This window comes from Macrobrachium rosenbergii, chromosome 55 (genome assembly GCF_040412425.1).
Source record: "Macrobrachium rosenbergii isolate ZJJX-2024 chromosome 55, ASM4041242v1, whole genome shotgun sequence".
Lineage (NCBI taxonomy): Eukaryota > Metazoa > Arthropoda > Malacostraca > Decapoda > Palaemonidae > Macrobrachium > Macrobrachium rosenbergii.
Window position 1 is genome coordinate 11,252,434 of NC_089795.1, and position 15,328 is coordinate 11,267,761.

The following is a 15,328-nucleotide window of genomic DNA, read 5'->3' on the forward strand; positions in this document are numbered from 1 at the left end:
GCCATTGACTGAAATTCAAGAAGCTTCCAAAGTGTTCATTTGAAAGACGCTACAGAAGGTAACAGGGAATACAGAAAGAAGAGATCACTTATTAAAAAAGAAAAGATAAGTTAACAAATAGATAAATAGATAAAAATATTAGTAAATAATTAAAATACAAGGACAATTGCTTTAGGGTAGCAATGCATTACAGCTTCGCTTGAACTTTTGAGGTTCTAATAGCACAACATCATCATCAAGGAGACTTCCACAGTCCAACGGTGTGAGGAATAAAGGACCCCTGGAACTTTGGAGAAGTTGTACAGTGAAGTACAGTTGCACATTTGCACATTTACTGCACGTTGGTTCTGCTGTTCAGCAAATCTGGTCGCTTAGAGTAACAAGAGCTAAGGATTTATTCTGAAATTAGAATAATAGATAGAACTAAGTCAAGCGAAGTTATATCTTGTTATCTCGGCCCCGTTTCTTCCAGATGGAAAGTGGGAAGATGACGGTTGGCTCGCGCGTCGAGTGCGAAGGCGCCAGAGGCACAATAAAGTTCGTAGGAGAGGTCGCCACCACCCCGGGCGTCTGGTACGGGGTGGACTGGGACGAAGAGTCGAGAGGGAAGCACGACGGGATGCACAAAGGCAAGAAGTACTTTGAAACGAGGTCAGTAGTTCTGTTTTATTCTTCAATTTTTATTCCAGGTTGTCGTTATGATTCTCTCAAAGAAATTGTTTATGCCTCAATATATATATATATATATATATCACCTACTCTCTTCATTGCCTTCCTAGGTCTTGTTGCGACCCTATCCATGCAGGTCAGTCTCCCCTAGGGGGGTTAGTGCCGTAAGTGTACCGTACATGGTGCACTGTAGCCGTTAGTGTTGTTCGCAGCGTCCCCTTGGCCCATAGATTAACTATTATGTATTATTATTCAGAAGATGAAGAACCCAATTCATATGGAACAGGCCCACAAAAGCGGCCATTAACTTGAAATTCAAGCTTTCAGACAGTATGGTGCTCAATAGGAAGTAAGAGAAGGTGAAAGTAAATATAGAAAGAAGTGATCACACTTACGTAAAATAAAAAAAAAAAATAACCCAATTTTCAGCCTTTCACTTTATTTCCTTCTCCACTTCCTATCTTCATCTTGCTGTCCAACCACTCCAACTTCCTCTTTTCACTCTTTAGCTCAACTGTATAGACAAATTTTCATGGGTCAAATCAAGCCGGGGACGTCTAATGTTTTCCGTTTTCGTTAGAGATAACCGATGATCTACGTCGTAACTTACAGGACGCAGACTTCAGGGTCCTTCGTCCGTCCAGCGAAAGTGAACGCTGGGGTCAGCCTGGAGGAAGCAGTACGAGGCAGATACCAAGATGACACAACCATTGAATCACAAGTAAGGTTCGGCCGAAGCCATTTATTTCCTCGCACAACGCTTGTGCAGTCGAACCTGTACCCATGAGTGTATGGGGCCATGAGTAACTGGAGGCACGAGCACTATTATTTAATAAAATGTTGTTGTACCCACGAGCAAAACCACTAGTTGAATTATCAGTCTGTTATCACAAACTTACAAAAATTTGCTTACGATAGATACATCGGCAGTTAGCCTGTCAGCCATTTGCAATGAGTGGCCTGTCATGGTAACACATAAATGCTGTTTATTTATGGTAATCTCATTTAGTTTCCTTTAAAGGTGAGTGTAAATTTACATATGATTTCATACTTTATTCCAGTAACACAATTTACTCTAATAATTAGGCTCTTTTTTCACTGTTTTATTATTAGCAAAAATTTTTTATGCCTACCCAGTATGGCTCGCCGTAGGCTAGGCCTAGCCTAGCTTATGGCGCTCAGCCTCCCACCCATAATACGGCTGCATTGGATGCAGGGCAATTTTTTTATACATTTAAATATAAAAAAGTATGTCCAATACACCGGCAAATACAGTTTTTCTCAATCAATACTACTAATATTGTCACCTAAAGCTCAATTATTGTGCCTAAAAACATTTTTTATGGGGGTATTTTGAGGCTGGAAAACCAATTAAACCCTTTTCCATTATTCCTTATAGGAAAAAGCGTTTGTACCCGAGAGTTTATGTACCCACGAGCTATTCCCTCCCTCCAACCAATCACCCTCATGGGTACAGGTATCGCTGTACTGTGTGATTGTGCGGGTATCTGTACCAGTTTAAAGTGGGAGTTTATCTTGCACTGTTGGCATCACTGCTACAGTTAATGCTTGAAAGATATCATAGCCTTTGATAATAAATATATTTTGTCTTTTAAGAGGTTACTGACGAGGTATCTTTCTCCACAGCATACCGAACAGCTCCAGCGAGCGATCGGGGCTCGATTCGTCGAAGTTGTCGGCATGGAAAAGATTGGAAAGAAGCAGAGGTAAGAGGTTCGTCCTTCTGTTAAATTGCCCAGCGTAGGCACGTCAGTTAGCAGTACGTGTGATTCTGTCGCAAAGTTCTGTACCACAGTGACATAGAGTTATAGGTCGCTCGGCAGTACAGTACGTGCGATTCTGATGTATAACTCCACAGAGACTAACAGTTCTGTCCGGTATCCTTTCTGCTTTCTACTTTCCGTCTATCTGTCTTTAATTTTTTTTTTTTTAATTTTCTATCTTTTGTCATATTTTGGTCCAGATTTTACGTAGAATATAAGAACAGTTTATTTAGGCAGGTGTAACAAGCCTAGAAGTTAGTGCATGGATAGATAAATTATCTAGACAAATAATAATAATAATAATTATTATTAATAATGATAATAATATTAACAATAACAATAACAGTTATAATATACAGTGGTACTTAATTATCGTTTTGGAAAGAGAGAAAACCAGAGAAAAGAATATTGTCACTGATAAATTCAGATAAAAATTTCATTTTGAGGTATCAGGAGAATTGACGCAAAATTGAACGAATGTCAGTGTAATTGTCCACGGCCACTACTGTTCTGACAAATTGCTCCTAATCTCCCATTCCTCTCACAGATCCAAACCATGTCTTTATTTTCCCCACTTCTGGAGGCCACATCAGAGTTCTCCCTTTTGTATCGTGACTTCTGTAACATGGCCGAGCCATTTTGATTTAAAATATACTTGATAAAACGAAGTTAAGCCAGCCTTTTCCCCACAGCAAACTGGAGGAACTCGAGAACGTGGTACTAGACGGATGGTGCGTATACGGCGCAGGGGACAGCGACCTTATGAAACTTTTCCCACGTATACAGGAGCTGAACTTGTCAAATTCACTGCTGTCTTCTTGGGAGAGCGTCGCGAACATAGCACGCCAGTTGCCCAGGCTGAAGTTCTTGGACTTGAGGTAGGTCTATTAATGAAGGGAAATATAGAATTGTGGCCAAAGCCAAGCACTGGGAGCTACGAGGTCACTCAGTGCTGAAAAGGAAATTGATAGTAGAAAGGTTTGAAAGGCATAACAGGATGAAAACCTTTTGCAATTGGAAGAGAGAGAACATGAATGGAGGTACAGGAACAGTAATGAAAGAGTTGCAGCACCAAGGGACCGTGGAAAGGACCCTGCAAAGAACCTTAAGTAATGTCTACAGTGCACTGCATGAGGTACACTGACAGCACTAACCCCCCCTACAGGGTATGGCGGGTCTATTGTAGGCTTCATGTTAGCTTTGCAAATGTAGGCACAATCCCGGGAAGGCAATGAATATTTTCCTGACTTGGGAAAACAAAGACTTTAAAATTGCTATACAGGCAGTCCCCGATTACCGGCAGCATCGGTTAATGACGATCTGGTTTTATGGTGCTTGTCTGGTGACACCGGTAACTGGATTTTCGGCACCAATACCCGCTATAGGGCGCATAAGAGCACTAATGTTCTGCGGCGCTCGGCCAGGAATGGAACCCCTGCCGTTAACCAGGGATTGTCTGTATTTTGTTTGCAATCTTTTGTCATATACAGTATTTGATTAAGCCAAGCAAGTAGCAATAAACATATCAGGTAAATCTTGGTTCCTTCTGTCTTTCAATAATGTGAGGCCCTGTTGAGGGGTAGCGCCGTCAGAGGTGCACTGTAGGTGTATAGCTAAAATCTGCAAATACTTAAAACCCCCTCTGAAAACACTTAGAACTGCCCATTTTGATAGTTTAAACACAAGAAATACCCTGTAAAAATGCTTATACCTGAGTATTTTAATAGTTTTATCACAAAAAGTGCATTTATTCATGAAAATTATATGAAAAAACAGTAATTGGTGAATATTTCTCAATGAAAAATACCACGAATGGGCGAATTTTCTGCGAATAATGGATAGATACGTTCCACAGAGAAACCCACGAATGCTTGAGTCCGCAAATCGTGAGAACGCGATTACGGGGGATTTACTGTACTTAAGAAGGTCTTTTGCAGCTTCCCTTCCATGGCCCCTAGCTGCAACCCCTTCCATTCCTTTGACTGTACCTTCGTTCATATTCTGTTCCGTCCATCTTACTTTCCCCAACCTTCCCCTGACAATTGTCTCTTAAGCAACTGCAAAAGATTTTCCTCCTGTTACTCCTTTCAACCTTTTCTATTTTTCTTAGTTTCCCTTTCAGTGCTGAATGGCCTTATCATAGTTCCCAGCAATTGGCCTAAACTGTATATTCCATTTTCAATGAGAGGTGGAACTTGGTTAAATCGGGTTAGGTATATCGACCTACATCCCAAGTGGGGAAAGAAATAAGAATGATGTGTGCGAACTGAGCTATGGTCATATTTACACAGTAGAATTACCTTCCACGCAAGCCAAAAGGAAATTAAATAATGGTAACACCTCAACCTAGCAGACTTTTGTGCTTATCAGCTAACTTATTTTGACTATTTTTCTCTGTGCTACCTTTTTAGATGTGGTATGTTTTTAGAGAAATATCTCAAATTGAATGTTAAGTGTAAATCACAGGGGATTGTTAGGTTGGGAATTATGTGGAGTTGCTATTAGCTGTGAGATAGGTAGAAGATATTCAAGTTCAGGCTGTAATATAGGATCTTAGTCACTTAACAGACTTTGTTCCTTATCAGAAATCTAGAAAATATCCGAGTTCAGGCTGTAATATAGGGTCTTTGTTAACAGACTTTGGTACTTAACAGTAAGCCAGACTCGCGAAGTACCTGGTAAGTTGAGGTACTATATAATATAAATGGCAGTATTAGCAAATGAAATAATTAAACACAGTAATAGGCTGTGTAACTCTCAGCTAAAAACAGCTGCGCGTATCAGACGCCAGTGTGTTCCCAGCCTTTGACCCTCTATTTTTCCTTTCAGCGGCAACAAGCTGCAACTGCCGGAGAGGCCCTCGGAACTTGTGGAGAGCATGAGCAACATAGGCCACTTGGTGCTGAACAACATGATTGGCTACGGTTGGAAGGAGATCCTGACCTGCTGCGTCATGTTTCCGACCTTGAAGAAGCTTCAGGTGAGGTGTCTTCGCCCGAGTTCCTCCTGAAGGTGAAGTCTCCAAAAGCAAAGGGTCACGGTTGTGTCTTATGGCATCTAGACACTTAGAAGTTCAACTCCTGTTCTGAGGAACAGTCTTCCTTATGTTGTAGTTGTAGAGGAACTTATTTTTTGTTGAACAGGCATCGTAGTTCATTGGTGTTCATCGCACCGTTGAACTGTGGAACAGTCTCCCTGAGGACATTGTGCAATTGGAACCTCAGAAGTTCAGGCGAAGATGGAACACACTGCTACCCTTAAACAATTCGCCTTGTGTTTTAACAATTTACTTACATTTTCGTTTATCTATTTATTAATTTGTTGATTTACTTTTCCTTTAATAACTGATCTCTTCTTTCTGTGTTCCTATTATCTTCTATTACTTCTTTCAAATGAACACTAATACTCTTTAGAAACTTCTGGAACTGCAAGTCAGGTTTATCTTCTGAATAATAATCATAATAATAATAATAATAAACGACCCATGATGTAAATGGAACCTCTAGCAACAAAGGAGCTTCATCCGGCAGCCGGGTACACAGCCCAGTCGACAGGGAAGACAGGCAGGTACTTGGAGGTCGTCATCCAGCAACTGACCACCACAACGACAGCAACCAGCAACCAGAGACTGGAGCTACAGAGGCAAACCAGAAGAAGAAGAAATGGACGAGAAGAAAATAAGGAAGTATGGAGATGCTACATCAGAAGCAACCCGACAGAAAGGGGATACAGGAGAAGACTGGTCAACATCTGGAATGAGAGAAATAACAACCCTCAAACAAGACAGAGGCTGGCAGACAAAGTAAGGAACATAAAGAGAAAGAACTGGCTCCCCACAACAGAAAGAGAGGAACTGGAAAGAGAAATAACACCCAGCAAAGAAGGACGAGAAGATGAACTAAGAGACGATGGCACAGAAAACGCCAGGAGCGACGAGCTACCAAACGACGACACTCGAGGAAACGCCGAAGACGTGACAGAGAGGTCAGAATGGGTGGAAAAGATCAGACAATGGATGAAGCCAGATACAGAAAGAACAGAGATCCCCTCCATGAAAGCAAGCCTACAACACCAAGAAACCAAGGGCGAAGGTGGCATATGCTGGTGCAAGACTGGTAGTAGAACTCATGGGGGATGCAAACACCGACACCATATCACAACCAACCCAACAGAAACCAAAACAGCAACCACCTTGGAAAAGGCGCCTGGAAAAACAAATCATGGCGATGAGATCTGACTTGAGTAAACTGAAAGAGATGGCAGAAAAGAGGCTAAAAAGCAAGGAGAGAAGAGAGGAACTGAATGAGAAATACAGAGTGCAGGAGAAGGGACTAGAGACTAAACCACACAATGGAGGATATAAAACAGAGGCTGTCAAGCCAAAGCACATGAGATCCAACGGTACATGAACAGGAATAAAGGATACCAACAGAACAAACTCTTCCGAACCAACCAGAAAAGACTATACGGCCAACAAAGAGGGGAAGTCAACCACCAGGAAATTCCTGAAGCCAAACCAAGTAAGAGACTCTGGGAAACCATAAGGAGCAATCCGGTATCACACAACAAACATGCAACATGGCTCCAGGAACTCAAGGCAGAAGAAATGGGGAGAATAAAAGAAAGATTCACCGAGACCACGACAGACACAGTCAGACACCACCTAAAGAAAATGCAAATGACACCACCTGAAAGTCCAAAATGCCCTACACTCATAGGAACAACTGATTGTATCACAAACCATCGGAATGAACAGAGAGAACGTCCTTAGTACAAAAAGACAAGAACACGGAAATATAGCAAGTAACTACAGGCCTATCACCTGCCTACCAATAATGTGGAAGTTACCAACAGGTATCATCAGTGAAAGGCTATACAACTACCTAGAGGATGCAAACACCATCCCCCACCAACAGAAAGGCTGCAGAAGGAAGTGTAGGGGCACAAAAGACCAGATCCTGATAGACAAAATGGTAATGAAGAATAGTAAGAGAAGGAGAACCAACCTAAGAATGGCATGGATTGACTACAAGAAAGCCTTCGAAATGATGCCACACTTGTGCCTAATAGAATGCCTGAGAATATATGGGGCAGAGGAAAACACCATCAGCTTCTTAAAAAATAGTGCACAACTGAAATACAGTACTTACAAGCTCTGGGCTAAGACTAGCAGAGGTTAACATCAGGAGAGGGGTCTTTCAATGCCACTCACTGTCCCCACTACTCTTCGTAGTAGCCACGATTCCCATGGCAAAAGCGCTGCAGAAGGTGGATGCTGGGTACCAAATCAAGAAAGGAGGCAACAGAATTAACCCTCTGATGTTCGTGGATGACATCAAGCTGTATGGTGAGAGCATCAACGAGATAAGATAACCTAATCCAGATTGTAAGGATTGTATCTGGGGACAGGAGGATGGAGTTTGGAATAGAAAAATGTGCCTTGGTCAACATACGAACGGCAAGGGGATAAAGCTACTAGACGGGAATAGCATCAAACACATAGATGAGACAGGATACAAATACAAGGGAATAATAAGGAGAGGGTATAAAACACCAAGAGATGAAGGATATGATCAAGAAAGAATATATGCAGAGACTTAAGGGATACTCAAGTCAAAACTCAACGCTGGAAACATGACGAAAGCCATAAACACATGGGCAGTACCAGTAATCAGATACAGCACAGGAGTAGTGGAGTGGCCGAAGGCTGAACTCTGCAGCATAGACCAGAAAACTAGGAAACATGACAAATCAAAAAGCACCACATCCAAGAGCAAATACAGACAGACTATACATAACACAAAAGGAAGGAGGGAGAGGGCTACTAAGCATAGAGTACTGCGTCAACATCGAGAGCAGAGAACTGGGGCAATATCTGAAAACCAGTGAAGACAAGTGACTAAGGAGTGCTTGGGAAGAAGGACTGATAAAAGTAGACGAAGACCCAGAAATATACGGAGACAGGAGAATGAAAAACAGAACAGAGGAACGGCACAGCAAACCAATGCACGGACAGTACATGAGACAGACTAAAGAACTGGCCAGCGATGAAACATGGCAATGGCTAAAGAGGGGAGAACTCAAGAAGGAATCAGGAGGAATGCTAACAGTGGCACAAGATCAGGCCCTAAGAACCAGATATGTTCAAAGATCAATACTGTAGATGGAAATAACATCTCACCCATATGCAGTAAGTGCAGTATGAAAGATGCGACCACAAACCACCTAGCAAGCGAATGTCTGGCACTTGTACAGAACCAGTACAAAAAGAGGCATGAGTCAGTGGCAAAAGCCCTCCACTGGAGCCTGTGCAAGAAACACCAGCTAGCCTGCAGTAATAAGTGGTACAAACATCATCCTGAGGGAGTGATAGAAAATGATCAAGCAAAGATCATCTGGGACTATGGTATCAGAACAGATAGCGTGATACATGCCAGTAGACCAGACGTGATGTTGACTGACAAAATCAAGAAGAAAGTATTGCTCATTGATGTCGCAGTACCATGGGACACCAGGAATTGTACCCATAATCATAGGAACTCTAGGCACGATCCCAAGATCCCTGAAAAGGATCTGGAAAAACTAGATGCTGAAGTAGCTCCAGGACTCATGCAGAAGAGTGTGCTACTAGAAACGGCGCACGTAGTGAGAAAAGTGATGGACTCCTAAGGAGGCAGGATGCAACCCTGAGCCCCACACTATAAAAACCACCCAGTTGAATAGGATGACTGAGATAGACATAATAATGATAATATTGAAAAGGATGGCTGTATTATGCAAATTTATCTTATAAAGGATCTTTTCTATTTTTTCCTTATAATTCGCTTTTCAGGCTCAGCGATGTTGGTCAGGAACTGGCCAATATTCATATTGGAAAAAGGACAGTGTGTGGAATGCGGGAAATCTTTTATTGAAATATTCAATCAGAAATCAGTGGATTCCTTCATGGTCTGGACTCAGGTTCTTCTACTTCAGGTTGTGGTACCGTTGACATGTTTCGACCAGCTTGTTGGTCATCCTCTGGACGTGGCTGAGAAGGAGCTGGAGAAACAAGGTGCTTGGGTCGGTATTTATGGGGGGGGTGACTTCATCGATGCTGAATTGTGATTGCCTGTCTGGGGCAGGTCATGTCGGGCAGAGCCTTCTCTCCCATGTTGATGTTCGGGGCTCGTCTTGTGTGCAAGTGGCATCGTTGTGCTGGGGATGAATGGGAGAATTTCCATCCTCAGATGCGAAATTTTGATTCGATCGCTCGCTTGATATGGGGGTCGCTCAGTGCAGGTCTCCTGGCGGCCGTGGGTAGGAGAAAGGTTTCCTGTGTAATGTTGAGGGTTGGTTTCTCCTTCCCAATGTGCAATGCTTCCAGGAGGCGCAGGTGGCGGTGGTCCATAGTTCAGTCAATTATTTCCATGTTTATGATTATATCTTTTCTTGCAATTCTCTGGTTATGGGCGGTCCTGGCACGGTTAAAGATGGCTCCCTCTTGGGCGTGGCGGGAAATCCTCTTGGAGAAATGCATGGTGGTCATACCGATGTAAGAACTGAAGGCATCCTCGGACATTCATCTGGTCATTTATTACAAGAGCAAAAAGATGAGCAGCCTGGTGATGCGTAACAATTCAGTCCCACCTCAGCAGGACCCCTTGAAGAAAACCAACATGGTATACCGGTACTCATGCCCTCTCCGAGGGATAGAAGTTACTCCACATGCTTTAAACCATCTAGCGCTCAATGTTAAGTGTTACAGGGCATGGAGCCCTACGTTAGGTTAGGAAGGCAAGGTCTGGTTAGGTCAGGACATGGCATTCTGGGAAGGATTAGTTGTGGCCCGTTTTCAAGGTGAGATTTCTCATGCCTAAACCTGTCTCCCTACTCTGCATGTGCTCTACTTCATCTCTGCAGCGTCCCTTTGGCCCCTAGCTGCAACCTCGTTCATTCCCTTGACTGTACCTCCGTTCTTATCCTCTTCATTCCGTTCGACTTCCCACCCCCTCTAAAAATTGTTTCTCAGTGCAACTGTGAGGTTTTCCTCCTGTTACACTTTTTAAAACCTTATTACCATCAATTTCCCTTTCAGCACTGAATGACCTCATAGGTCCCAGTGCTTGGCCTTTGGCTAAATTCTGTAGTCTGTTCTACTAATCATCACTGTATTTGCATGTTGCCTTTTATACAGGGAAGGTTCTGAGATTGAGGATTTGTTGTGAAAATAAGTAATTGCTTTTGCACGAACCAGCCTCCAAGCCCCACTCTTATCACGGTAAATCACTCGGACAGTACGTCCGTACTTATCTGTGTTGTGCCGTTATCTTTTAACATGACCCCAGGTTTCCATGGGGATTCACGGACCATGAATGCCGGCTATTAGAAGTAGTAGAATTGTGTGAAAAGTTAATTTTGTTTCTAGGAAATTACTTTTTTGTGAAACACCAAAAATAAATATTGGACGTAAATTCTCAAAATTTATGTCAGTGACATATTTTAGATTTTTTTTTTATTTAAGTCTGTTCAGTTATGAAGTTTGTAGGAAGCCATACTTAATTAGATAAAATATATGATTCTTTTTGTTTCTATAAAATAAAATTTTTTGTGAATCACCAAAAAAAATATTGAACATAAATTACTAAAAGAATTTTATCAGTTGCTCATTTTGGAACAAAGATAGATTTTTTCAGTATCTAGTTGTAAAGTTTGTATGATGCAGTGATTCATAAAATTAAATATAATTCATTTTGTCTCATTAAGAAAGATCATTAAATTTAATTACCATTTTCACATATCAACAAAGGTTGTATGAATCTGTGAATTATAAAAATTGAATATAATTAATTTTGTCTCATAAGAAACAGGCCATTAGAGTTCATTACCTATTTTCATATGTCGGAAATTACCCCTCAATTCTATCGACAGGTTGCCTACAACCAACTGACTACCTTGGGTCCAGTACCTTCAAACATTTTGAGTTCCCTGGAGGAAATGGACATTGGAGCGAACCCAGTTTCATCATGGGAGGAGATTTGTCATCTTGGAACGTTGCCAAGGTTAGTATTAGGATTATGGGAGACCCTCGTGATGAGTCAGGTGCCATATCGTTTTACCCTCGTTCATTGATTTGTCAATTTGTTGTCCCATGTACAAGGTACCTCCATAGGGAGTAGTGACGTCAGTGCACCTCTCATGGTGCACTACAGGCAGTCCCTGGTTATCGGTGGGGTTCTGTTCTGAGGCTGTGATAACCGAAAATCGCCGCTAACCGAAAATCGGCAATTTTCAGGCGTTTTTCAGCAATTTTCGGGGCTTATCGGCACCGAGCGCCGATTTTCGGTTATTGGCGCCTCTTGTTAGGTATGTATCGGTGCCAATACCCAATTATCGGCGCCGATAAGCAGAAATCGGTGGTTTTTGGCACCGAAAATTGCCAATTTTCGTCACTAGACAAGCCCCATAAAACTGTATCGCCGCTAACCAAGCCTGCCATTAACCGGGAACTGCCTTTACAGGCATTACTTAATAAGATTCTTTGCAAAGTCCCTTCACCCCCTAGCTGCAGTCCCATCCATTCCTTTAACTGTACCTCTGTTCATATTCTCTTCCTTCCATCTAACTTTCCTTAACCCTCTCCTGACAATTTTCTCAGTGCGAAAAAGGTTTTCCTCCTGTTGTGCCTTTCAAGCCTTTTTATCCCTCTCAGTTTCCTTTTCAGCACTGACTGACCTCATCCTTCGGCCTGAATTTCATGCATTCCATTCTATTCCATGTGCATGGTATGTGGTGTGTCCACCCAGCTTCTCTTACAGTTTCCAGTGTATGAATTTTGTAGTTTACAAATTATTTGTACATATACCAACGGATTTCATGTGATTTTTTATTTACTTCAGTTTTTTTCAATACAATTTTGGGTGTTTAAGTTAGAAATAACAAATCATCATTCTTGACCGATCAGTAGCTCTGTAATGTCTCCCTCTTTCTTTGCCATTCCCTCTTCGAAATCCTCATCCTTAAAAGTCTCTTCCATCCTGCTGTTAAACCTCTCTCATTTTGTCCAGCTTGAGTTTCCTTTTGGGCGAGACTAACACCCACCTGGAAATAGGACTGAGTTAGATGTTTGGTTACAATTCTTTATAATCTTAATACAAAACTTTTAAAATCTCCATACAGTACTCTTAAATTCTTAATCATAATATATGTACAATGCTATTAGTTACAATCGCATAATTTTAAAAATGATGAGAAAAACTACTTCTCGACTTCCTCGCACTTTTCCTCTTGCTAGATCCTGTCAGCGTTGAATCGAAATGGAGAGAATTAATGTTGAAACTAAACACAAAGGTTGAGCTTTGAATCTAAACAGGGACATGTAACGTTGATTCTGACGGGAAGGTTTTAACTTTGAATCTAAACAAGAAAGGTTCAAGTTCCTTCAAACATTTCACAGTCTGATTCAGAGTTTACAGGGCAGTGTAAATCAAAAAGTGCAATGAATTTGAGAAGTTAGACCTTATTTGTCAAGTGCCAGAGTGCTCAGAGTGCAGGGTGATAACAACAGTCAGACATGTTATGTGAGTGTCCAAAGTATGACCAACAACAACTGTCAACTTTTGGGAATAAATCAATAAATGAAATTTTGTCTGAATCTTTTACGTTTTCAGTCGTTCCGATTTTGTTGTTCGTGAGGAACTGTGGTTTGATAGATAAAATATAAAAATAAGTAAATAATAAAAGCGTGAAAACATAGCGTTTGTTGAATTTAAATTAAAATTTTTTTTTAAATATTACTTATTATGAATTTTAATATACCTTTTTAGTGTGGAAGCTTGAGTAAATGTATTTATTGTATGTATTACAGTATGAGAACGTGAGCCTATGTGGTATTTTATCCTAATCCTTCGGGCCAGCCCTACGAGAGCTGAAAGCCAGCTCAGTGGTCAGGTTAAACTACTTTAACACTACTACTGTCCCGTGGCAATATATTACTCCATACGATGCCTCCGTGACATTACTATTCATACTGTGATAATCATTTTTTGTCATTTTAAAGCAGAACACTTGCATGGTATTGTGGTCCATTCATAAAGAAAATGAAGATAAAGAATTGCCAAGTTGAAAATGTCATCATTAGCTGAAGGTTCAGAATTGCCAAGTGAAAAATATTACCTGATGCATTATTGTTCCTTAAGTAACACCTCAACTTAAGCAGACTTCTGTACTTATCAGTTACACTACTATGAATATTTTCTGCTGTGATACTAACTTAGATGTGGTACACTTTTAAATTAATCACTAAATTGAATGTTAAGTGTTAGATACAAGTTAGTTTAGGTTAGGAACTAAATGGAGTTGCTGTTACGTAAAGGAAATCTAGAAGATGTTAAAGTCCAGGCCCAACAGGGTCTTTGTTGCTTAATGGCCTGTGTTACTTATCAGAAATGTAGAAAATATTCAGTTCTAGGCTACAGTATGGAGTCTTGCTTCTTAACATACTTTGTTACTCATCGGAAATTTAGAAAATATTCTAGTGCAGGTTGTAGCATAGGGTTTTGGTTAATTAACAGAGGTAGAAAATATTCAAGTCCGGGGGTCTTTGTTACTTAAGACTTGCTTACTGAACAGAAATCTAGAAAACATTCAAGTAAGACTTTGTTACTCATCAGAAAGCCAAACCCCAAAGTTTGAGCTTTTATTTATAAAACTGTCTACAGTATATTCTTTCCAGGCTTGAAAGCATCAACGCAAACAACTGCCTTTTCAAGACGATTGATTTCCCCGGAGTTTCGCTCAACCAGAAGACGGAACTTTTCCCCAGTCTGAAGATCTTGACGGTCGCTAATAATCCTCTGGAACTGGTAAGGTCAAGTGTGCAGTAAATTATCCATTCGGTCTATTATTCTTGTTTATAACTTCTAGACCCTGTAGGGAGGTAGTGCCATCAGTGTACCTCATGCAGGGCACTGCAGGCATTACTTGAGGTTCTTCGCAGTGTCCCTTCCACAGCCCCCAGCTGCTACAACCCCTTCCATTCCTTTGACTGTACAGGCAGTCCCCGGTTTACGACGGGGGTTCCGTTTTTACGCCGCGTCGTAAACCAAAAATTTCATCAAAAATTGTCAAAAATCCTAAGAAAACCTTACTTATAATGATTTGGGTGTATTGAAAATGATGTAAACTGCATTTTTATTGAGTTTTTCATAAAAAAAATCGCCAAATTTTGATTATTCTGCCGTTTTGGACCCATATTTCTTCCGTCGGACCGGCGTACGATGCGTCGTAACCCAGAACGTGCGTCGTAAACCAGGAAATAATTTCTGATGAATATATTTGAAAAGCGTCGTAACCTCGGAACGTTGTAAGCCGGACCCGTCATAAACTGAGGACTGCTTGTACCTCCTTTCCATATTCTCCCTTCTCTATCTTAGTTTCCTCAGTCCTCTCCTGACAGTTGTTCCGTAGTGGAATTGCAAAAGGTTTTTACTTCTTGTTACATCTTTCAAACCTCTCTGTTCCTCTCACTTTCTCCCTCGAACCTTCCTACTGTTAATTTCCATTTCACCAGCGCATGGCCTTTGGCCTAAATTCTATATATATTCTATAACTTATAGAAAACATTATGAATAATGTTGCTACATATGTTGAGAAGCCAGTAGAAGTAATAAATAGAAATTAAATAATTTTTTATTTTTAAATCTTCTAGTGGGATGCCGTCGGCAACCTCAACAAATTGCCCGTTCTCGAAAACCTGGTGATGAGCTACGATGAAAAGGCACACATATATTTCCAGGAGTTCGCCTTTGCGAGGATCACGTCCTTGATGGTGAGTTGTTACAAAGATTATTATCGTCGATATTTGCCATCGTTAATATTTTTTACAAGATTGTTAT

The 15,328-nt window shown here is 41.1% G+C and overlaps 1 protein-coding gene and 1 long non-coding RNA gene across 9 annotated transcripts in view; one reads left to right on the forward strand and one right to left on the reverse strand.

Annotated features, from left to right (window-relative positions):
* The window catches only part of LOC136835898 (tubulin-specific chaperone E-like), a 54,585-nt gene that overhangs the window by 25,101 nt on the left and 14,156 nt on the right, over positions 1-15,328 (forward strand). For all 8 annotated transcript variants that reach the window (XM_067099751.1, XM_067099755.1, XM_067099756.1 and 5 more), the window contains 8 exons: positions 473-651; positions 1,282-1,390; positions 2,317-2,396; positions 3,146-3,331; positions 5,283-5,433; positions 11,364-11,494; positions 14,167-14,296; positions 15,142-15,261. In XM_067099751.1, the coding sequence (XP_066955852.1) occupies positions 473-651; positions 1,282-1,390; positions 2,317-2,396; positions 3,146-3,331; positions 5,283-5,433; positions 11,364-11,494; positions 14,167-14,296; positions 15,142-15,261 (1,086 nt within the window). The remainder of the gene's footprint in view (positions 1-472; positions 652-1,281; positions 1,391-2,316; positions 2,397-3,145; positions 3,332-5,282; positions 5,434-11,363; positions 11,495-14,166; positions 14,297-15,141; positions 15,262-15,328) is intronic.
* Positions 12,305-15,328, reverse strand: part of LOC136835912 (uncharacterized) — a 31,993-nt gene continuing 28,969 nt past the window's right edge. The window contains exon 2 of the long non-coding RNA XR_010852291.1: positions 12,305-12,533. This is a non-coding gene — a long non-coding RNA (uncharacterized lncRNA). The remainder of the gene's footprint in view (positions 12,534-15,328) is intronic.